At 37.2% G+C, this 25,368-nt stretch overlaps 1 protein-coding gene across 2 annotated transcripts in view; it reads right to left on the bottom strand.

Moving 5' to 3' along the window:
* Nucleotides 1-24,888, bottom strand: part of TNPO1 (transportin 1) — a 92,099-nt gene extending 67,211 nt beyond the window's left edge. The window contains exon 1 of one of the 2 annotated variants that reach the window (XM_011227605.3): nucleotides 24,743-24,888. In XM_011227605.3, the coding sequence (XP_011225907.1) occupies nucleotides 24,743-24,757 (15 nt within the window). In that variant the 5' untranslated portion in view covers nucleotides 24,758-24,888. Of the gene's footprint in view, nucleotides 1-14,261; nucleotides 14,434-24,742 lie in introns of those variants that run through there. The other variant, XM_034656342.1, reaches the window with a different exon arrangement.
* Between the last annotated feature and the right edge of the window lie 480 nt (nucleotides 24,889-25,368).

Here is a 25,368-nt window from a genome sequence, read left to right as displayed (position 1 = left end):
ACAGCTGCAAAAGAATGTGTATTAATTCTTCTTTAAAAGTTTGGTAGAATTCCCCTGGGAAGCCATCTGGCCCTGGGCTCTTGTTTGTTGGGAGATTTTTGATTACCACTTTAATTTCCTTGCTGGTTATGGGTTTGTTCAGGTTTTCTATTTCTTCCTGTTTCAGTTTTGGTAGTTTGTAAGTCTCTAGGAATGCATCCATTTCTTCCAGATTGTCTAATTTGTTGGCATACAGTTGCTCATTACATGTTCTTAAAACGGTACTTCTTCAGTGCTGGTTGTGACCTCTCCTATTTCATTCATGATTTTATTTATTTGGGTCCTTTCTCTTTTCTTTTTGATAAGTCTGGCCAGGGGTTTATCAATCTTATTAATTCCTTCAAAGAACCAGCTCCTAGTTTTGTTGATCTGTTCTATTCTTTTGGTTTCTATTTCATTGATTTCTGCTCTAATCTTTATTATTTCTCTTCTCCTGCTGGGTTTAGGCTTTATTTGCTGTTCTTTCTCCAGCTCCTTTAGGTGTAAGGTTAGGTTGTATATTTGAGACCTTTCTTGTTTCTTGAGAAAGGCTTGTATTGCTATATATTTCCCTCTTAGGGCCACCTTTGCTGCATCCCAAAGATTTTGTTTTTTGTTTTAAAAGATTTTATTTATTTATGTGACAGAGAGAGAGACAGTCAGCGAGAGAGGGAACACAGCAGGGGAGTGGGAGAGGAAGAAGCAGGCTCCCAGTGGAGGAGCCCGATGTGGGACTCAATCCCAGAACGCCGGGATCACGCCCTGAGCCGAAGGCAGATGCTTAACGACTGCGCTACCCAGGCGCCCCAACATCCCAAAGATTTTGAACAGTTGTGTTTTCATTTTCATTTGTTTCCATGAATTTTTAGAATTATTTAATTTCCTGTTTGACCCATTCATTTTTGAATAGGAGCTCTTGAGCCTCCATGTATTTGAGTTCTTTCCAAATTTCTTCTTGTGACTGAGTTCCAGTTTCAAAGCATTGTGCTCTGAAAATATTCAGGGAATGATCCCAAACTTTTGGTACTGGTTGAAACCTGACTTGTGACCCAGGATGTGATCTATTCTGGAGAATGTTCCATGTGCACTCGAGAAGAATGTGTATCCTGTTGCTTTAGGATGGAATGTTCTGAATATATCAAAAGTGCATCTGGTCCAGTGTGTCATTCAAAACCCTGTTTCCTTGTTGATCTTCTGCTAGGATGATCTGTCCATTGCAGTGAGGGGGGTGTTAAAAGTCCCCTACTATTATTGTATTATCATTGTGTTTCTTTAATTTTATGATTAATTGGCTTATATAATTGGCTGCTCCCATGTTAGGGGCATAAATATTTACAATTGTTAGATCTTCCTGTTGGATAAACTCTTTAAGTATGATATAGTGTCCTTCCTCATCTCTTATTACAGTCTTTGGTTTTAAATCTAATTTGTCTGATATAATGATTGCCACCCCAGCTTTCTTTTGATGTCCATTACCATGATAAATGGTTTTCTATCCCCTCATTTTCAATCTGGAACTGTCTCTAGGTCTAAAATGAGTCTCTTGCAGACAGCATACGGATGGGTCTTGTTTTTTTTTAAAATCCAAATCTGATACCCTGTGTCTTTTAATTGGGGCATTTAGCCCATTTACATTCAGAGTAACTACTGAAAGACATGAATTTAGTGCCATTGTATTACCTGTAAAGTCACTCTTTCTGTATATTGTCTCTGCTCCTTTCTGGTCTATGATACTTTTGGGCTCTCTCTTCACTTAAAGGATCCCTTTTATTTATTTATTTATTTATTTTTTTTTTTTAAGATTTTATTTATTTATTCGACAGAGATAGAGACAGCCAGCGAGAGAGGGAACACAAGCAGGGGGAGTGGGAGAGGAAGAAGCAGGCTCATAGCGGAGGAGCCTGACGTGGGGCTCGATCCCACAACGCTGGGATCACGCCCTGAGCCGAAGGCAGACGCTTAACCGCTGTGCCACCCAGGCGCCCCTAAAGGATCCCTTTTAATGTTTCTTGCAGGGCTGGTTTAATGATCCCAAATTCTTTTAGTTTCTGTTTGTCCTGGAGGCTTTTTGTCTCTCCTTCTATTCTGAATGAGAGCCTAGCTTAAACTTTTCATTTTTAATCAAATAAAAGACTTGTAGCAGTAATACTTTCCATACACTTAACTTTTGGTCACGTCATTTTTATCAGCTTAAAATAGGATGTTATAAGATACTGTATGTTAGACTCATGGTAACCTGTCACAGAGGAAAAATCTGATAGATTATGAAAAAGGAATTAAAGCACACCAATATAAAAAGTCATCAAATCACAAAGGAAGATAGGAAGATGGGAAGAAAGAAACAATCTACAAACCAGTCAAAAAACAATTATCAAAATGGCAACAATATGTCCTTACGTATCAGTAATTACTTTAAATGTAAGTGGATTCCATTCTCTAATCAAAAGACAATAGGAGAATAGATAAAAAAAACAAGATTCAACAATATGTTGCCTACGAGAGATTCACGTTAGTTTTAAGGACACATACAGACTGAGGTTTAAGAGATGGCAAAAGATATATCAAGTGAATGGTAACCAAAATAAAGCAAGGTAGCAATACTTACATTGGACAAAATAAACTTTAAAAATGACCTAAACAAAGAAGTTCATTACATTAATATAAAAAGGTCAATCCATTAAGAAGTTATACAATTACTGTAAATATTTATGCATCCAACATTGAAGCACTTAAATATATAATGTAAATACTAACAGAACTAAAAGGAGAAATAAACAGCAATACAATAATAGTTGGGGATTGTAACATCCCACTCTTAACAATGGATAGATCATCCAGACAGAAAATCAATAAGGAAGAAGTAAACTTGAACAACACTATAATGCAAATGGACCTAACAAACATTCTATCCAATGGAGGCAAAATACATATTCTTCTCAAGCACATATAGAAAATTCTCTATAACAGATCCTATGCTAGACAATGAAATGAAATAAGTCTCAACAAATTCAAGATAGCAATTATATCAAGTATCTTTTCTGATCACAATGGTGAAACTAGACAGCGGTAATAGGAAGAAAGATGGAAAATTCAAAAGTACATGGAAATTAAACAACACTCCTGAACAACCAATGGATCAAAGAATAAAGCAAAAGAGAAATAAAAAATATCTTAACACAAATGAAAAGGGAAATTCAACATCTCCAAAGTTGTAGAATGCAGCAAAAGCAGTTTTTTTTTTTTTAAGAATTTATTTATTTGTCAGAGAGAGAGAGAGCATGAGCAGAAGCAGGGGGAGCAGCAGGCAGAGGGAGAAGCAGGCTCCTCGCTGAGCAAGGAGCCAGATGCAGGACTTTATCCCAGAACCCTGGATCTTAACCTGAACCAAAGGCAGACACTTAACCAAGCCACCCAGGCCTCCCAGCAAAAGCAGTTCTAAGAGAAAAGTTTATAGTCATAAGCACATACATATATAAAGAAAATATATCAAACAACATAACTTTATACTTCAAGGAAGTAGAAAAAGAAGAACAGAGTAAGGCCAAAGTTAGAAAAAGGAAGGAAATAATAAAGGTTAGAGCAGAAATAAATGGAACAGAGATAAAGAAAACAATAGAAAAGATCAACAAAACTAAGAGTTGATTCTTTGGAAAGATAAAATTGACAAACCCTTACCTAGACTAAGGAAAAAAAGAGAGAAACCAAATAAATAAAATTATAAATGAAAGAGGAGCTATTACAACTGATACTACAGAAATGCAAAGGATCATAAAAGACTATTATGAACAATTAAATACCAACAAACTGGACAAACTAGAGTGGGTAAGTTCCTAGAAACATACAAACTACCAAAACTGAATCACGAAGAAAGAAAATCTGAGGAGACTTATAATGAGTAAGGAGACTGAATCAAGTTAAATCCCAATAAAGAAAAGCTTAGGACCAGATGGTTTCCCTAATGAATTCTACCAAACATTTAAAGAAAAATTAACATCCATTCTTCTCAAACTCTCACAAAAAATTGAAGAGAAGGGAACACTTCCAAACTCATTTTACAAGGCCAGCAATTCTCTGATAGTGAAGTCACATAAGGACACTAGAAGAAAACTATAGGCCATTATCTCTGATGAGTATAGATGTAAACATTCTCAACAACTACTAGCACAATGAATTCAAAAGCATATTAAAAAATTTTATACACCATGATCAAGTAGGATTAATCCCTGTGATGCAAGGACAATTCAACATACACAAATCAATCAATGTGATATATCACATTAATAGAATGAAAGCTACAGGGGTGCCTGGGTGGCTCAGTCGTTAAGTGTCTGCCTTCGGCTCAGGGTGTGATTCCAGAGTCCTGGGATCAAGCCCCGCATCAGGCTCCCTGCTCCGCTGGGAGCCTGCTTTTTCCTCTCCCACTCCCCCTGCTTGTGTTCCCTCTCTCTCTGCCAAATAAATCAATAAAATATTAACAAAAAAAAAAGAATGAAAGCTACAAATCATATGATCACAAGACATGCAGAAAAAACATTTAACAAAATTCAATTTCCATTCATAGTAACTCTCAACAAATTTGGTGTACAAGGAACATACCTCAACATAATAAAGAACATCTATGACAAACCCACATGTAACATCACACTCAATGGTGAATGGTTGAAAGCCTTTCCTCTAAAATCAGGAACAAAATAAGGATGCCCATTCTTATCACTCTTCTTCAACATAGTACTGGATGTCCTAGCCAAAGCAATCAGGCAATAAAAATCAAATCAAGTCAAATCAAATAATCAAATCAAATCAAATCCAAATCAGAGTGGAAGAAATAAAACTCTCTATTCACAGAAGACATGATCTTATACATAGAAAATCCTAAAGACACTATCAAAAAACTAATAAATGAATTCAAGAAAGTTGCAGGATACAAAATCAACATACAAAAACCAATTGTATTTCTATACACTCAAAAAGAAATAATTCCATTTACAACAACATCAAAAAGAATAAAATAATTAGTAATAAATTTAAATAAGAAGGTGAAAGATCTATACACTGAAAACTTTAAGACATTGATAAAAAGAAATTGAAGACGACACAAACAAAAAGAAAGATATCCTATGTTCATGGTTTGGAAGAATTCATATTACTAAAGTGTTATACTACCTAAAGCAATCCAGAGGTAATACAATCCCTATCAAGATTTTAATGGCATTTTTTACAGAAAGAGAAAAAATGAATCCTAAACTTTTTATGGAATCACAAAAGACCTCAAATAGCCAAAGCAATCCTAAGAAAGAAGAACAAGCTAAAAGTATCATACTTCCTGATTTCAACCTATACTACCAAGCTATAGCAATCAAACCAGTATTGAATTGGCATAAAAACAGATACATAGACCTATGGAACACAACTGAGAGCCCAGAAACAAACCCATGCATGTACAGTCAACTAATACTTGACAAGGAGGTCAAGAATACTCAATGGGGAAAAATAGTCTCTTCAATAAATGGTGTTGGGAAAACTGGGTATTTACATGCAAAAGACTGAAACTGGACCCCTATCTTTCACCACTCAAAAATTAACTCAAAAAGTATTAAAGAAAGACTTGAACTTAAGACCTGGAACCAAAAAACTCCTAGAAAAAAACAGGGAAAAAGCTCCTTGATGTTGGTCTTCGCAATGATTTCACGGGTATGACACCAAAAGCACAAGCACCAAAAGCAAAAATAAACGGTGGGACTACATCAAACTAAACAGGTTCCACACAGCAATGGAGACCATCGTCAAAATGAAAAGACACCCTTCAGAATGGGAGAAAATTTTCCAAACCATCATCTGCTAAGGAGTTAATATCCAAAATATATAAGAAATTCATACATCCTAAGAGCAAAGAATCCAAATGATTTGCTGGAAATTGCCCAAAGAACCTGAATATACATTTTCCCGAAGAAAATATTCAAATGGCCAACAGCTACATGAAAAGATGCCCAGCATTACTAACCAAACCAAAACTGCGATAGCATAACACTTCAAACCTGTTAGAATGGCTATTATCAAAAAGAACAGAGATAACAAGTGCTGGCAAGGATGTGGAGAAATGGGAACTCATACTGATGGGAATGTAAATTGGTGCGGCCACTATGGAAAAACAGGATGGAGGTTCCTCAAGAATTTAAAAATAGAACTACCATATGATCCAGCAATTCCACTTCTGTGTATTTATCAGAAGGAAATAAAATCACTATATTGAAAAGATAACTGAGCCCTCATGTTCCTGCAGCATTATTTATAATAGCCAAGACATGGAAATAAACTTGTGTCCATCAACAGATATATGGATAAAGAAAATGTGATATACAGTCGACCTTTCAACAATACATTGGGTATGAACTGTATGGGTTCACTCAGATGCAAAATTTTTTTGATACAATTATAATAAATGTATTTTCTTAATAACACTTTCTTTTCCCTAACTTACTTTATTGTAAGAATAAAGTATATAAGACATACAACATATAAAATATGGGTTAATCAACTTTTTATGTTATTGGTAAGGCTTCTGGTCAACAGTAGGCAATTGGTAATTAAGTTCTGGGGGAGTCAAAATTATATGTGGATTTGCTACTGAACAGTGGTCAGCACCACTAACCTCCATGTTACTCAAAGGTCAACTGTATATTATGTAATGAAATATTATTCATTATAAAAAAAAGGAAATCCAGCCATTTGTGACAATTTGGATAAAATTTTAGGGCATTATGCTAAGTGAAATAAGTAAGAGAGAGAAAGACAAAAACTGTAATATCATATATTTGAGAAATAAAAAGAACCCCAATCTCATAGAAACAGGGAGCAGCAGACTGGTGCTTGCCAGGGTAAAAGTGGGGAGGGGAAATGAGTGAAGACAGCAAAGGATACAAACTTCCAGTTATAAGCTGATTAAGTTCTGGAATGTAATTATAGCATGGTGACTATAGTTAACAATACTGTATTGTATATTTGTAAGTTGCTAAGAGAGTAAATCTTAAAAGTTCTTATCAAAAAGTAGCAATAATTTAAAGAACTGTAACTACATATATGATAGATGTCTTAACTAAACTTACTGTGGTAATCATTTTATTATATATACATATATCAAATCATTATGTTGTACATCTTAAATTTCCACAGTCATATGCCAATTATATCTCAATAAAGCTAAATAAATTTTTAAAAAATAAATAAGTGGTTAAGGAAGTTTTACTATTATTTCTGCCCTGTTCTCCCCCACCAAAAAAGACTTGGTTTTGGAATGGAGGCCTTCCTATTCTTGTTCCAATGTTTCTTCTATTCTGAACTATTCCTTTAATTCATGGCTCATAAAATATTTAAGTATAATTAGAAGAATAGCTTGTTTTAAAATAACATTGCTCTACACTGTTTGATTATGTGTGAACATATATGCAAGATGGAGACAGTCTGTATGTACTCTAGCAAGACTATGATAGCTCTTGGTAAAATTCTGGTATTAAATGATTTAAAATGTATCAGCACCAAGCAAATTACTGATTATAGCTACACGTACTATATTTAAGGAGTCGATAAAAAAGGGCTATGATGCAAACAGTCAAACATTTTTCTGTGTAACACATCTGAAATTATAATGTAAGTCAATACAAGGTATGAGCCAGTATTTTTAGAATCTACTTTGTGTGTTTTTAAAGTGAGACACTGTACAGTTGATAGAAATCTAAGCTGATAATTTTTAGAAAAATTAGCACATTAGGACAACCATTACACATCCTTTTGGTAACTACAAGTATACTGTGTCATTGTGGTTAGATTGTTCCTAAAGTTCTGAAGTGACAGGGCCCTAAGAATTTCTCATTCATGTCTATATCCTTGATTGTTATGGTGTAATGAGTTGATTCACTATTTCACATTTTCAAGTGTAAACAGAAAAAGGAACAAAGCACTATGCTCGCTGGCAAGGGCTGAATTGGAAAAGGGTCAGAGTACCTTAGCCAATAAAACAGAAAGGTAATAAATGGTACGTGGCTAGTAGGGTCATCATCATTAGCTTTGATCTAATCTTTCCTTTGTTCATTGAAATCTTTCTCACACTTAACAGAGGCACATATCATTCAGATTTCAACTGTGGAAAGCAGAAAGGATAAACAATTTATGAAAGGAAATCAATTCCTACAATTTTAGTTCCTAAGCTGAATATTGTCCTATATTATTTATTATTGGTAAGCTGGAAGATGGAGTAAAGGAAGCATGGGTTCCAGAGTCCTATATACAAGAGTTCAAACCTCAGTCCTCCCAATTGTCTTTTTGAGAAAAGTAGCTTAACTTTCTAAGCCACAATTTAGTTTTCTGTGAAGCAGGCTGAAGAAAAGATTAAATGAGAATGCAAAATGCTGCAATAGTAGGTACTTAATGTTCATTCCTTTGGCATTTCACCTTCCACTACAATTACCATTAAAACAGATTTACCGATGGCAGTTTGTACCATCAGACACCATTAAGATGACGGTGAAATTATTATTATTTTAAGATCTTATTTTTAAGGGGCGCCTGGGTGGCCCAGTCGGTTAAGCGTCTGTCTTCGGCTTAGGTCACGATCCTGGAATCCCCAGGATCAGGCCCCATGTTGGGCTCCCTGCTCCGCAGGGAGTCTGCTTCTCCCTCTGTCCCTCACCCTGCTTCTGTTCTTTCTCAAATAAAAAAAATAAAAAAGTAATCTTTACACCCAGTGCAGGGCTCAAACTCAAAACCCTGAGATCAAGAGTCACATGTTCCACTGACTGAGCCAGCCAGGCACCCCAAAGATGAAATTATTTTTATATGATTAAAGGATATGCAACAAAACAGGCTGTATGACTTGTAATTTAAATGAGGTGGTAGTCTAAAGAAATAATCAAAACAAAATATTGAAGGAATAAGAATAAGAACAAAGTATCAGAAATCAAATGTTGAATAATTAAATCAGATACGAATGTAATCAATCTATAAAAATTTTATAAGGGCAAAAATTAAGTAGTTGACTGAGGATAGTCTTCACAGTATGCAAAGAGATAGGAAAAGAATATCACATAACAAATTCCATAGAAGTAAGCCACAAATGGAAAAAAATAGTAACAAATAACGTATGACAGATGGTACTGTACAACTAACCACTTAGCACAAAAAACAACAGCATCTATGTTGTGAGTGTTCAAGTCTGTTTTTCTCTTCCTGTGACAAAGAGACTCAACCATGATGGAGGCATAAAAAAATTAATGAATATAAAACCTAGAACGAAATGTGAGATGGTAAGGAAATCTGAAGACACAAACAATAATGCTAATATATTATATACACTAACAAAGTGTTCAGCTTATAAGAATATACCCTAAAAACTGAATCTTGGCTTAAAAAGCTTATTGTCCTCTTCCAAATAGAGATACTGAGTTATTAGCCAACTAAACATCATGTCCTTATCGCCATCCATTCCCTTCAGCCCATGAAACTGGAATTCATCAACTTTAACTGTATTCAGAGAATAACAATCATAACATCTTATCTTCAGAATGAAAACATTAGACAACATCTATCCAATCCTTTTATTTTATTTTTAAAGATTTTATTTATTTGAGAGAGAGGGAGGGAGAGCACAACAGAGGGAGAATGATAGGGAGAAGCAGACCCCCACCAAGCAGAGAGCCTGATGTGGGGCTCCATCCCAGGACCCTGAGACCATGACCGGAGCCAAAGGTGGACACTCAACTGACCGAGGCACCCAGGTACCCCCAATCCTTTTATTTAAAAAAAGGGGGGAGGGGAATCAAGACCCAGAAACATTACAAATGAATTAAGAGAAAGAACCTGACTTCAACTTTTAAAAACATAGAAGATTCAGTTCTATAATATGAAGTTCTTAAACCCCTTCATTTCTTCATAGTATACAGATTTTCTACTAGTTATCTACCAGTAAACCCAAAGGCTTTTTCTAAAGGGAACTGGGTAGCCCTCGGCCCATGACTAAGTATTGGGTCTAATGGCAAGGTTGTGACTGCATTTCCTAAATGCCACTGATTAAACCAAGACCAGGTACCTGACCCTCCATATGATGAATCCTGGCACAAAAGGATGAGCTAAATCAACTGGATTTCCTTTTCATAAATATGAATAGAAAGTACTAAGATCATTTACCACTTACCAGTCCTCAAAGAAGACGTTAAAATGTTACGATGTGGTAGGCAGGGGGCCATGATTACACTGCACATGCAAGACAAAATTACAAAGGGGCGGAAATTCTAAGCAAGCCGAGTGGAGAATGGATGGCACAGAGAGAAGCAGGAAACCATCGAACAAGATTACATGGTCCACCCGACCGAGAGTAACTACTCCTGGGAGTTGCCTTGCTTCCTGATGGCTTTCTACTTCCACAAATGATTTAAATAAACCTCTCGCTTTCTCTTAAGACAACATGAATGCATTTCTCTTCCTCAGAACCAAAAGACTTTAATTATGATAGAAATATTAAGTAACCACTACATATATAATCACATGATTATATACGTTAACTGTTATATTATAACAAGCTATTCCCAAATTCTATTTACTTTAAGTGGAAGGAACTAAACTTCTGAGGGAGTTCTCCAGGAACTGTAAGGATTGGTACAATGAGGCTGATGACTACTGTGGAAATCAATTTCCTTAGCTTGAACAACCAGAGTAAATTGGAGAGCTGACATGGAAGTGTCTGAGAGATATGGAGTATAATGAATATACCCAAATGGGTGGAGAATAAACCGAGTAGGAAGACACAGAAAACCAAGAATAAAGCCAGTTGCCAGTTCAGGTGTACATCCTCTTTACAGATGGCAGAATTCCTTACTCATCTATTTTTACCTTTCCCCTGCCTTTTCCAAATTATACTGTTCTGGTTTTGAACACTGGCAACCACTGTCCCTGCCACTATCAAGGGAAAAAATTCCTCGTAATACTCGTTTCACGAACACTTTACACCTCACCATGTGAGAGATGTAGGACTAGTGGCAATTTACCCTCACTATGATGTTAGCTTTCAAGTAATACTGGTTTCCTAAGACTTGAACAGTCCACATGTCAAAGAACCTACAGTATCTCTTAGACATTTCCAGGAGGCACCACAATTTATAAATATGAATAAACACATGACTTATTTGAACAAATACAAAAGGGAACTCCTAGCATATCAGAGCAATACAAAGTTAGATGATGCAACAAGATAGTAATATATTATCTGAAAAACTATTTTAGAACCAATAGACAATACATGAAAGAAAATTCACAAATACAAAAGCAAACAAACCTGGGAAAATACTGTATCTTATTAGTAATCAAAAAATGTAATAATGAACTGGTATTTTTAGACTAATTAGCAAAGATAATTTTATAACAATAATACCCTATGCTGCTGAAGATATGATGAATCAACTCCAACAAACTGCTGGAGGTAGAGTAAACTCATACAACCTATTGGAAATCAACTCAGCAACCTGCAGCAAGAGCCATACGCATTTTTATACCCTTTGTCCTCATGATTACACTTCTTAGACTGTATCCTAAGAATCCTAAACAAAGAAAAAAAAGTGTTATTCTCAAAGATTTTATCCTAGGATTATTTCTAATACAGCAATAAATTTATGGGTAAACATTCAACTGCTGCATTACTAAGCAGTCATTCAAAAAGACAGTTAATTTCTGTAATGACATGGAAAATGTTTACAATTAAAAAGTGATAAAAAGTTGTACGCAGAGAGCAACTAAAAATAAGTAAAACGTGTAAGATAAAGACAGAATTGTTAAATGAAAAAGACTAGAAGAAAATAATGAAAAGCTAGCAGTGGCTTAGTGTTAAGATTATGGGCCTTTTATCTTTTTAAAAAATTTTCAATACTGCAGTTATATTACCTTGAAAGTGAAAATAAATAATAAAAATCTCCAGAAGTGTAATTGTTTGAAGTCATAAACAGGACAGGGCAAAAGACCCTAGAGAATGTTCATAATAATGACAGAATCATCAAAAAGCTTAAATCACACCTTTTTTACTTGTTAAAAAGTCAAGAAGGTGTGAAATACAGTTTAGAAAGTTTTATGTGAAAATGGTTATGGCACTTAAAGGGTTAAATTTTCTAAAATTAGAAAATTGAAGTACTTGCAGAACTTCTTCCAGATTATGCCATTAAAATGAGTAGACACAATGATATAAAAGAAGATAGTGGGAACAAAAAATCTTTATAGCAATGGAAAAAAACAATTTCTGCAAAGCAAAAGAATTATACTGAAGAAGCTGTTTTATAATCCCAGAGACCTGGTCTCAGAAAAAGAATGGAAGTTTTACTTTTACTTAGATAATGCGAACTACTATAGTTTCTACATTTCTGATTAGTTTTTTAGATTACAGTTTAAATATATGCATGGAAAAATTTTAATGATATGATAAATTAATATTAGGACTTATTAAATGTTTAAATGAAATACTAAGTAAAGATATACAGAAAAGTAAGACTACTACAAAACTTAAAACAAGAATACCAATATTTTGTTTAATATAGAAAAAATTTCAGGGTGCCTAGCTGGCTTAGTTGGTAGAGCATGTGACACTTGATCTTGGGGACTTCAGGTTCAAGCCCCATGCTGGGCCTCGAGACTACTTAAAAAATTTTTTTTCAATCACCTCTCATCAAGTTCATAATTTTTCAAAACATTGATACATAATTTCAGAAGTACCACTTAAGAAAAAAAGTCAATAAATAGCCTGATTAAACCCTATGCAGAACAAGAAGAAAAAAAATCTCATGAAAATGTAAAAGCCAAAAGCAAATTACAATAAATTTTAGCATAGAAAAGAGGGTCTATAATTCTTCTACAATGGTTCTTAAGACCTTTGTGGCAATAAGTTCTAAAGATTCTCTCAGTAATCACAAGTATGAATATTACAAACAAAATTTACTAATATATGATAAGAAAATTTCAATTGCAGAAATAAATGAGTACACACTACAAATAATTTAAATTTGTCATGTAGCATATACTAAACTGATAAAGGTTAGAATCTGGTTCTCTTCATTTTACTATTCAATCATTTATGTCATATGCTATTTTACTCCTTATTTTAAGAAAATAATTCATAAATCATTTAAAATTAAAACCTTCAGAAAATAGGAAATAAAAACTGTTCAAGATTTAAAAATTGTTGGAATCATCAATAGATTCTTCTTGATATATTTTTCTGCCTAAGAAAGTTAATGTAATAACTAAGAAGGGATGGAAAACAGATACATGTTTATAAATCATCTTCACTTGAAACCAATGGTAAAGTTCTGTGTACCTATATGGTCTATGAGACAGATACCATCCATGAGCATACACCTGTAACTGGTAGACAAAGGAGTCTAATGAAATGCTTCAAAAGCGCACATTATTTCCATTACAATAAACTAGATTCTTAGGGGAAAAAAATAAATTCATTTATTATTTATAAAAACCCAACACTTCCTACATGATTTCCTGGGAGTAAGGTTGGGTGCAAAGAAAGCAAATCTTTAAGTCACATGAAATATTTCCATTAAAAAAAATTTCATACAGCAACTAATCCACATTATTCATAGTTCATAAAATATATAATCTCCAGTCAACTCTTCATTCTGCCTTCTTACAGTAGTATGCATATTTTAGAAGGAAGGAACTCCAGAAATTAAATCAATAAGCACTGATATATGCAGGATTTTATAGCTGGAAACTATAAACACAAATTCCAAAGATTTCTTTAGGTTATTAAGTTCAACAATTCAATGTGTTGCGAGGCATTTGAGGAACCTGACTCAAAACACTTGAGATGTCCCAGAGTTTGTATTTCCAAGATTCAGAAAATGATAATTTTACTTGAAATCACAATTTTGTTTTGACTACTGAGCAACTGAAACTACTAGAATCTCATGGAGGTATGAATGCATCAATTCTGTTTTACAAACAAAACTTGCCTGCTGTGTACCCGATCACAGAGTACCAACACTGAAACAATAGCCTCCAGCCCTCTAAGATGTAAGGGGAAAGTAGAGCCAAGATTTTTATTAGAGCCTTTTCCTTTTTATGCTTCAACCTTTTATTTCTCTACTGGCTTTTAAGATTCCCCATCAAATTCCTACATTAAAATCTTAAACTATTATGCCACGCTCATGAATCTGAGCTTACTATTTGCACTAAAACAAGACTCCAGGAAAACCTCCTACCTTACAGTTTTTCCAGTGTTTCATCCTTGACTTAGGGAAGGAGGAAGTGTGAGGCCAGGAGAAGAAGGATGGGTGACACAGACACTTGAATCACAGCCACAGCCTTTCTGAAGCTAACAAACCCGATGTAACTTCATGGTGCTTTAGGACCAACTCGTCTGGACCTTTAAGTCTTCTGTGCCATAAAGAGCCAAAATAACATCAGGAAAAAAGGCAGGTCAGAGATCTAGGGTGCTTGTCTCAGTTCTTCTCTACCCGGAAGAATAGCTGGCTGGCAATCCTGCACAAATCATGTATATTCATTTGGTTCATTTCCCCGGCTATAAAGCAACTAAAGACCATGGTCCTCTCAGCTTCCAGAAGTGAAACATTCTGTTGATTATAAACAATCAGTCTGCTCATATTCCACACATAAAAGCCAGACTTTCTTCTTTACACTTGCTACTGAAATTCTCCAAGCCTTCAGCGAAACCTGTATTCAACTCAACCATTCAAATGTAGTTATGGGACTACTACGTTACATGTCATTTGATTCTTTCTGCAAATACCTGGGCTCCTGTATCAGGCTTAGGTCACTTCTTACAGAAGTCACATTCAATAGCAAGAACAATCTTTAGCTGAAAATGTCAGAAAATGTTTTATCATAACTTGGGTTTCTATCGAACAGAACTCTTTATCCATTATCCCTTTAAAACTGTAACAGAGACTATGTAAAGCATTATTCAACTAAAAATCCAATGGAGTGGGGTACCTGGGGGCTCAGTCTATTGAATTAGGCTTTGGATTCTGGGTTTCATCTCAGGTCATGATGATTCAGGGTCATGAAATCGAGCCCTGCGACAGTCGGGCTCTGCACTCAGCATGGAGTCTCCTTGAGAATCTTTTCCCCTCCTTCTCTGTCTTCCTCTGCTCCTCTCCACTGCTCGTGCATGCTCCCTCTCTCTCCCCCTCTCTCAAATAAATAAATAAATAAAATCTTAAAAAAAAATCCAATGGAGCATTCTAATTCCTGTTCTGGAACACCTGTGGTTTCAATGATCCACTATTTAATGTACTTTTCCTAAATTAAGTCTCATAATATTTTCTAATAAAGGTGTGACAAGCAGCATTTTATGAGCTTAATATATCTTTTTGAAACACAGATCAGGGCTCTTTAGATCATGCCCATATACTGCCAACTGAACTCTCTATCACAGAAGAATTAACCCACATATTTTATTTTGCCTTTCTAAACAATCAACAACAAAAACCCTGAAAAATATGTAATTTATGCCAAGGTCTGGCAAGCTTTACATACAAAGTTTAAATATCTTCACTTTTCTTGCTTTTCTTTCTCTCCTAAAGCTCATCAGGGTGACATATTAAACTCCGACCCACCACTACAAAGAATTATAATCCAGATCTAGAAAGTTAAAATCATCCTTCTGATTAATGCCTACTATACTCTATGCACTGTTCTAGTTGTTGCAGATAAAGCAATAATAGGACAAAGATCTCTGCCCTCTTGGAGCTTACATTTGTGTGGAAGGAGAAAGACAATAAAAAGAATATATAATGCAAACTCTATCTACCAAGGGCCAGATAGCAAATATTCTAGGTTTTGCAGACCACATGTCTGTTGTATATTCTCTGTTTTTGTTTTACAACCCTTGATATTATAAAAACTGCTCTTAGCTCACAGGCTGTACAAAAACAGGCAGAGGGTAGTGGGGCTCTAGCTTGCTGACCCCTGATATACCATTGTAGAAGGTGGTATGTACCATGCAAAAAATAAAAAAAAAGAACCCAGGATGGGAGAGGGTAGTTTGCAGTATTAAAAAGGGTGTTTAGAGGAGGTAAGATCTGAGCAAAGACCAGAGGTAAGGCCAGTGAGCCAAGCAGATATTTGGGGAAAGGAGATTCCAGACAGCTGAACTAGCTAAAGCAAAGGTCCTAAAGTAGGAACATGACTGATATGTTTTTGACATAGCAAGGTAGCTAGTGAGCAAGGAGGGAAGTGGTAGCAGGAAATAAGGTCAAGGAGGTAAGGAGAAAAGGGAATGGGTTGGGCAGATTTGTGGGCCACCCTAACTACTAGATCTTCTCTGAATCAAAAGGAGAGCCAATGCAGTACTCTGAGTAAAGAAGTGATAGGGTCTGTCTTAATTTGTAAAAGAATAGTTCTTACCACTATATGGAGAATAGGCTGTTGGGATAGACTAGGATAGAATGGAGAGACCAGACAGTAACCTATTTAAACGGTATTTACGACAGCAGTAGCTTGGATCAAAGTGGTAGTAGTGGAGAAGGTGAGGCACAGTAAAATTCTGGATGTATTTTGATGTGTAGAAAAAATAGGTCGTCCTGAAAGAATGGATTTAAAGAGTCAAAGAAAAAGCAAAGCCAAGGATAACGCTAAGGTTTTAGCCTGAGCCACTAGAAGGATAGGAGTTGCCACTGATGGAAATGGCAGAAGTCTATGTGTAGAGGTGGCACTGGGGGGGAAGTTTACGAGGTTAGTTTTGGACATGCTGAGTTTGATGTATATTATTAGACATTCAGGTAGACAGACTGAATAGGCAGTTGAACATATGAGACTGGAATTAGGGAGAAGAGCTAAAGATCTAAGTTTCGGTGTTGCCAGCATTTAGATTGTATTTCAAGCCATGAGACTGAATAAAATTACCAATGAAGTAAGTACTAATAGTAAAAACAAAGAACAGAAAACAAAAAGCAAGGACTGAGCCCTGGGGTTCTCCAACATAAGAAGTCTGTGAGAAAAGGAAAGGAGAATTACAGCAGGCCAGAACAGAGGTAGAAGATAAGCAGGGCCGTGTGGTATACTAGAAAGCAAAAAAGAAAGTGTTTCGAGGATAAGGGAACAAACAGCTCTCTCAAATGTTGCTGATAGGCCAAGTAAGATGAACAGAATCAATGGCATATGGCATTTGGTAACATGGAAGTTACTGGAGAACATGAGCTGCTTCAGTGGGAAAGCTGCAGACAAAAGCCTGACTACAGTGGGTTTAGGAGAGTACATGGGAGGGAAAAATTTGGCATACCAAGTGTAGACAAGTCTTTTGAGGAATAATGCTGCAAAAGGAAATGTGAAAAATGGGGAAACAGGTGGTGAAAGTGAATCAAGTTGTTTTTTTGGTTTTTTGCTTTTTAAATAATGGAAGAAGTAACAGCATGTCTACGTTTGCTGGCAGAAATAATTCAATCAAGAAAAAAATGATGTGGAAGGAGAGAAGCTGAATCAGTTTCTTGAGCACATGAGATTGGATGGGATCTAGTACAAAAGCAGACACAAAAACATGAAGAGTTAACCTAAGCAACAAGCAGGAAGATAGCATGTATTGGCGCAGATGCTGGGAGATACACAGGATGCTGGGAGTCTGTGGAAGTTCTCTGATTGCTTCTATTTTCTCAGCAAAGTAGAAAGCAAGGTCATGAGCTAAAAGTGAGGATGGGAAAAGAGATATTAGAGGAATAAAGAAGAGAAGATATGAAATAGTCATGCAGGAATGGGAGAGTGAACAGATTCAAAAAATACAGTAAAACAACAGGCAGCATCAAGGGCCCCCTTGAGGAATGTGGTCAGGTACAGTTGTGTGTTTTCTAAGTTACATAAAAGCAGGTACAAAGCAGAGAACTGGTTTTAACTGGGGCTGTTTCTACCAAACAAGCAAAGAGCAAGGAAATGGATCCAAAGGAGTGATTAAAATGATTAACCATGAAATTTCAGCTGAGTGAAGAAAGGGAGTGAAAATATCAAGATGAGTGGCAGGGAAACAATAATAAGATCAATACAGCGGAGATTCCACTGGAGTCAAAGATGGTGGGGGCTGAGATACAAACTAGGAGTGAACTGCAAAAATAGAAAGTGGGATCACAGTAGAACACATAAAATTGCAATTACAGAAGGACTGCAGTTACTGACAAGGCAAGGGGGATTCACTATGGGAGTGAGTGACTGAGATAGGGTAGACAAGCAGTGGAGGAAAGGTCTAGGAATGAAAGGCCAGGGTACTGGAAAGATTAGTTATGCATATTCTTTTCAATTTCATTATAAAGACTGAGGTAGTACTGAAGAGAGGGGCAATGAGGCTGGAGCTAAAATAACTGAAGAACGAAGAGGAATGACCTGAAAGTCACTGTTATCAATTATGCTATCAAAAGTTGGTAACAATCATAAGGGGTAATGGATTACAAAATCTGAGGATTTTTAGGGAGAAGGGATGGAGAACAGTCCGAAAGCAGCCAGGAGATACATAGCAGACACCTTTCTCACCTCTAGGAATAGTGATAAGGAGAGCTATGGGGGGGGGGGAGCCACAGCTGCACAGTGTTCAAAAGTCAGGTTTCCATTAGAACAAGAAAGTGAAAGGAGTGTCTAAGAATAGGTTAAGGTCGGACTTTGCAGATGATGGACTGTATATTCCAGTGGGCACAGTAGAAGGGTATGAAGAGTTAGAAGGGTTTTGATTGGTTGGTTGGTTGTTTTAAGATTTATTTATTTGGGAGAGAGAAGGGGGGTGGAGAGAAAGAATCCTCAAGCAAGTGGACCCACTGCTGAGAGCAGAGCCTGACAAGGGGCTTGATCCCAGGACCCTGAGATCATAACCTGAGTCAAAATCAAGAGTCAGACACAACAGACTGAGCCACCTGGGCGCCCGTTTTTTGTTTGTTTGTTTGTTTGTTTGTTTGTTTGTTTTTAAAAGACAAATACAGACCATTTTATGAACCGGAGTGTAGGCAATGAAAGGTGACCCGGAAGTCTGGAGGTTCTCTGGCTACTGATAGACATCCTTGAACACAAATGACTCCTGATATACCTACATGCTTCTCCAAGAAATGGAAATTGCTGGGTCAAAATGTTTTTGCTTTAAAATTAAAATGGCTTTTCTGATTTACTTAATGTATGAGTATCGGTACAACCTTGCCAATACATACTAGCAAAACTTTTTCACTTCTGCCAGTATGATGGGAAACAAAATTTCACCGTTTTACTTTGCACTTCCCTACTGGTGGGGCAGAGTGTTATTTCATGTTGGCCGGCTCTATTTCCTCTTCTGTGAATTTGGCCATTTAAGAAATTGAGTTGTCTTTTCCTAATGATTTATAATGCTTAGAAGGAAACTGTTCTTCTATTTTATTCCACTCTTAATGATTCACACAAATCAATGTTGAAAATTTCTTGTTTCAAATCTTTCAATGGCTCATGCTAGGCCCAGTAGGTTCTCTCTTCCTCAAATCCCTCTACTATATACTAGAGATAATTAAGGCCCACCAGTCAAATTGGTCAAGCCGTTTAGTTTCCATACTGTCCCTGTTTTTGTACTACATTTGAGATGGTATGGCTCAGAAAGCAGAAAATATTTAGTATTTAGTCCTCTCCAGAAAAAGTTTGTGGACTCCTGCTCTATACCTTTTAGGGCCCCTGAACTTCTGGGAGATTTCAAGAACACAGTAGGTCTTGGGGCGCCTGGGTGGCACAGCGGTTAAGCATCTGCATTGGGCTCAGGGCGTGATCCCGGCGTTAGGGGATCGAGCCCCACATCAGGCTCCTCCGTTGGAAGCCTGCTTCTTCCTCTCCCACTCCCCCTGCTTGTGTTCCCTCTCTCGCTGGCTGTCTCTAATTCTGTCAAATAAATAAATAAAATCTTTAAAAAAAAAAAAAAAGAACACAGTAGGTCTTTATCTTGGCTGAAGTAGTCTCTGAAGTGCTGCTCCTATTCCCCTGAAATGCCAGAGGCACTTCTCCTACTCTCTGCTTGGAACCTATCACTAGGCCCGCCAGATGCCTCCACAGATTTATATCATAAGAGCTGTAACTACACTTTGTTGTACTTTTTCATTTACTTCTCTCTCTCCAGTAGTATGTAAATCTCTTAATGAAAAGGGACAATCCCAGCACTACTAAATGTGTAGCAAATGAATAAATGGCACACAAAATAAATCTGTCATAATTTGCCATCCTTCTCATAATTTTCGTGTTTTCCTATGCTCCAGCCAAAACTATTTTTACTTCATTAAATATTTTTCAAAAATATTATTTTTAATGGCAGCATATTAATTTTTTTACTATTTCTTTGTAGTTTTAGTGGGTACCACCTACGTATTCCTATTCATTTGCATCTATTTAGAATGTTCACGATTTCATAAAGTATCTCTCTGCTTTCATTCCTTCCTTAGTAAAGACAAAAGCAATGAAATCTTGGTCTTTCTGAGATGACCCTTTTTATCTATGGCAGCCCCTTCTGCACCTGAGGATTAAGGGGCTCTGCCGAATATTATTTTACTAACGTCTTCAGAGTGCTTCAAAGTCAACTGTAAAATCCAATTAATTTTTTCCTTTAGTTTTCAATATATAATTAATTTCCCACAGCTTGTGGGTAGTCTTATTCTCCTTAACTGGAATATCTCTATTATTTTTTTGGGTTATTTCTCTATTAAGAACTTAGTTAACTTTGGCAGGGGTTTTACTAAATGTATTTTTCAATTTGGTTACTTATAGGCCACTGTCACTTCTTATATAGATGTCCCAAATTTGATTTGTTTTTTTCCTATCCAATTTGTGTTGAGGTCGTTACTAAGAGTGTTTCACCACAAATCATTTTAGAAACCAGCTTTATATATTCATTACCAATTACATCTCATTCAGGTAAGGATATTTTTTCCTTTTGTAAAATATATGCAGATACTTAAGCCCCATCTGGTTTAACTTTGTAATTTACCCATTCATTACTTCCAGGTCAAGTTTACTATTTTCATAATGTGGTCTATGATCTACAGTTAGTAGCTCCACTAAATTATCAGATTCATTATAAGGTTGTGCATTCATTCGATGTATACATATTCATTATAAGATTCCTAATATGTATACTACATGAAATTTTACAAATAAAGGACATAAGCTTTGCAATCAGGCAGATCTAGATTCAGATTCACCTTGAACACTCCTGAGTCCATGCGCAAAGTACCTGACTATCTATAGTAACTCCCATGCATAACACAGGGCTATAATAAGGGGAAGAATGTATGTAAAAGTAAGAATGTATGATTAATGCCTACAAACAATGCCTTGTATATTACATGGAAAAATGTTAATGCACTCCCTCTTGTTTGTTTTTTGAAGCATATGAAGCAATAACAAGGACAATAAATGCTGTGCTCCTCAATTTAAGCCCATTAATAAATTCCCTTAATTAAAAGCAATATGGGAATATGGACCATGAGCTTTGGATGTTGATATACTCCAACCCAATATTTTCACTTTGGAGAATCTAGCTTAATGAAAGAATCTAAAACACAGAAGTTGTTTCATGTACAAGGATGTTCACTATAGTGTTTCTTAGAACTGCAAAAATAAATAAATAAATAAATAAATCAGAAACTTGCCAACTGTCCAATAGGAAAATGTTTAATTATGAGAAAGTCACATTTTGTATTCATTTTTAAAGATGCTCACAAAATAATTAATAGCATGAGAAACTGCTTATGATGCTAAGTGAAAAAAGGAAAATGTAAAGTTACATAATAAAGTATGAACTATGTAAAAATCAAATAAACTGAGAAAAAATATTGGAAGGAAATGTATCAGTGGGTTTACAGTAGTTATCTCATAGTCTAGATATTAGTGATTATAATTTTATGAGTTGTTTCTAAAATACTAATGATCATGATGATGACAACAGCAGTTATTATTTACGGAGTGTTTACTATATCAGGCCCAGTTCTAAGAGCATACTGTATTAACTCATTTAATCCTCACAGAATTATGAGATGAGAAAATCTGAGGCACAGTGAGATTAAGTAACTTGCCCAAATTCACACATAATTTCAGAAGGTAACACAATTTGAATCCAAGAAGTGTGGTTCTAGAGTTCCTGTGCCTAACTAACTGCGACATTCAAAGACCTGCTTTGCTTTTAAATTTTAACCATTAAAAAGGCACATGTCAACTCAAATCTTGTGGTCTTTCAGTTATCAGCTTTCTTTTAGCTTTAGGCATTCTTTCAGTTCTGAAATTAAATAATTGCTCTGCCATTAGGTGCCATTTTGGAACAAGACATAGGCACCATTCCTCTATCTACTCCAGAGAATTCCAAGACAAATCTGCACCCCTATTTCCTGTTCCATTATCTCATTTAACAACTAAGACTCATTTTAACCATTCTAAGTTATTACACCTCCTTTCAGTACTTCAAAGAATTCTAGTAAGGAGATCCAGAGGTAACCAAACATGGCTTCTAAGGAACTCTCTCCTACGCTAACACCCATCCATATAACTACAAATCTAGTTACCACCCTTACAGACATCTGTCTTCCATCATAAAGTTCACCCACCCTGTGACCCAGGAGACAGCCCTCACCTGTCAACTCTCACTGGTTATCTACCATGGCACTGGTTGAATGGGACCAACTAAGAAAGACTCTCAACATTTGGGGAATTTTTTTGTCTCTGATTCCTATTTTTGAAGACGGCATTATTCTCTACTGTTTTTGAAAACAATTACCAGTTAATCAATCACTTTGATTCTTTCAGCTTTCGCACCCTTTTGCTGGTAAACCAAATTGGTTTTTTGGAACAAGACCTTTTTGGCACCAATATATACTCAAGAATCAATCCCAGGAAGAAATATTCACAACTCACCCTGGGCAATAAAAACAACTCCCACTTAATTGCTGTGCTCCTCTCTGCAGTTTACACTTGATAAATCTATTTCATGACATATGTCACTTCTTTTGCTTTCCTTTATTAACGAAATTTCTTTTCTTAAAAACAGTATTTGCAGAATCCAACATGGATAAAAGTGAGCAATTCTTCTAAAGATAGTACATTTACATTTCAATGCAGTTCATTTACAGTATTTAGAAAAAGTGAGTTCATATGAAGGCTTTAACATTATATAAAAAAGAAAAACAAGTCATAAAAACAATGAATACAATATCAAGTGTTGATAATGGAAATATTTACAACCAGAATGATACATATTTTTACCAAAATCTTATCCTGTTTATAATATATAATGGTAATAAGCTTGATCACTTTAAAAGATTTTTATAGATATTTCAGCAGGAGGAATTTAGTAATTCCCTGAATACCTAGGGCAAAAATGTAACTACATCAAGGCTGATCAAGATTTCTTTCAGTAAAAAGAAAATGGTTCATTAGGCTAACATTAAATTAAGGTGAAGTAAAAATCGGATTGCTAAACTGTTATGCATTATGGCTACATATGCGGAGGAGTAAAAAAGAAATCTGCACCTTCAAACTAATATTCCCCTTTTGCGGCTACAAATTTTCAACTTGGTGGAGCCATTCTCTAAGAATGGTGTGCAGGGCAGGTAAAAATAGAAAACAAGATCGTTTCCCAAAAAACGGAATGCTTCCCTGCTTCATTAAGTATACCTTATTTGCCATTCTAATACGAAAGCTCTGTTGTAACGGGGAAACTTAAAATCCAAAAGGAACTTTCGTTATCCTAAAAATGAGGTCAGGATGGCCATCTTACAACCCGACATTTCCAAATAGCTATTAGACGATATGACTTTTTTTTTAAATATTTTCTTTAGGTCGAAAAATAAAGTACTATTTATAAACTCATCATTGAAGTCATCACTGTTTCAAGGCAGGATTGTTATTAAGCTTCTTAATAGAACTGTCAAAATCAATTTGTGGACAGCCGCCAAGTTTAAATTTCTACATCTGTTGATGGACCAAACTGATTAGTGATTAAGATAACGGACAAATTGTAAGCAACCCTTGTAACATCCAGTCGGTTTTTACAATCGGTAGACAAATAGGCGATCATTTCTAAAGGAAGAAATTTAATTTTGTGGTAGCCGGTCTGCTCCTCAGCAGCTGTTCCCTGTTGCGTGTTCGCGTGGGAGAAGTACAAAGGGTGGAAGTGCAAAAAACAAACCCACCACGCAAAGCCCGCACAAACATTAAAATTATGTAAACATGTCGTGAGGCCAAGAGGGGCCCCAAGGGGCAAGAACAGCCCAGAGAAAGCGATCAGCCAGCTGAGTGTGGAGGCGAAGGTGTGTGCGGAGCCCAGGACACCAGGGCCGAGGGCCGGGCGGGGGGACAAAGACGGGCCATCCGGGGCAGCGCCCGGCAGTGCCCCAAAGCAGGAAGCAGCCGTCTTAGAGCAGCGACTGCGACAGCAAGGCCCTCAAACTCCGCGCATAATAAAAAGCTCCTCGGCGAGAAGGCTCTCCCCTTCGCACCGCCCCTACCGGGCCCCAGGCCCTGACCTCGGACACCTGAGGAGCGCTGCCCAACCCCTGCCAGTGTCCCGCAGGACGGCCCGGCCGGCAGCTGTTGGGCTTAGAACCGCGCCGCCGCCGCCGCCGCCGCCGCCGGGCTCCAAACGGCCGGGAGGGCGGCAGGTCGGGCGCCCCTCCCCGCGGCCCGTCCGGCAGCTTCGGAACAGCTGGCCTCCGCTCCCGCCCTCCAGTCTGGGGCCGCGCACCCTCACGCCACCTACCCGGTCCCACACCATCCCAGAGGCCTCCGGCGCTCGGGCCCTCTGCCGTAGCGGCGCTGCCTCCCGTCCGGGGCCTGAAATGGCTGCGGAACAAAGAGAATCTGGGCTCTGGCGAGCGCGGGTCCGATTGGCCGGGGGGCGGGGCCCGCCTCGGGAACATTCGGCGGCGGTCGCCTAGGCAACGGCGGTGCGGCTGGGAAAACCCGGGCCGGGCCTGCACTGCCTGCGGCCCTGCGGCCCTGCGCCTGGCAGCGCGGGACAGCGGTTGCTCAAGCCGGCCCTGCAGCCCGCTGCTCTGCGCGGTGAGGCCTCGACCAAAATGGCCCTGTAAGTGCGGATGCTTGGAGGCTGTCCAGGGCCTCCTAGCATGACCACCCTACACCAGCGAACTTCCGTACCCCAGGGTAATCTCCCAAGTGACAGCCCTGCCCCGGGAGCCTATTTAACAGCAAACATGCCGCATATCCCCCAATAATACAGTTCCAACCTCGCTGGTAAAAAACCAACGACTTCAGTAGATGGATGTGGGCAGAAGGCTGCCTGCTAATGTTGCGTGATTGACTTTCGAGCTGTGCTGCATCTGGCATGCCAGCTGCTGTGTATGTTAAAATTAAAGGATTTATAGA

The sequence above is a fragment of the Ailuropoda melanoleuca genome, chromosome 3 (genome assembly GCF_002007445.2).
Source record: "Ailuropoda melanoleuca isolate Jingjing chromosome 3, ASM200744v2, whole genome shotgun sequence".
NCBI lineage: Eukaryota > Metazoa > Chordata > Mammalia > Carnivora > Ursidae > Ailuropoda > Ailuropoda melanoleuca.
Note: the sequence above shows the minus strand (reverse complement) of the source record. Positions and strands in the feature narration are given on the sequence as shown.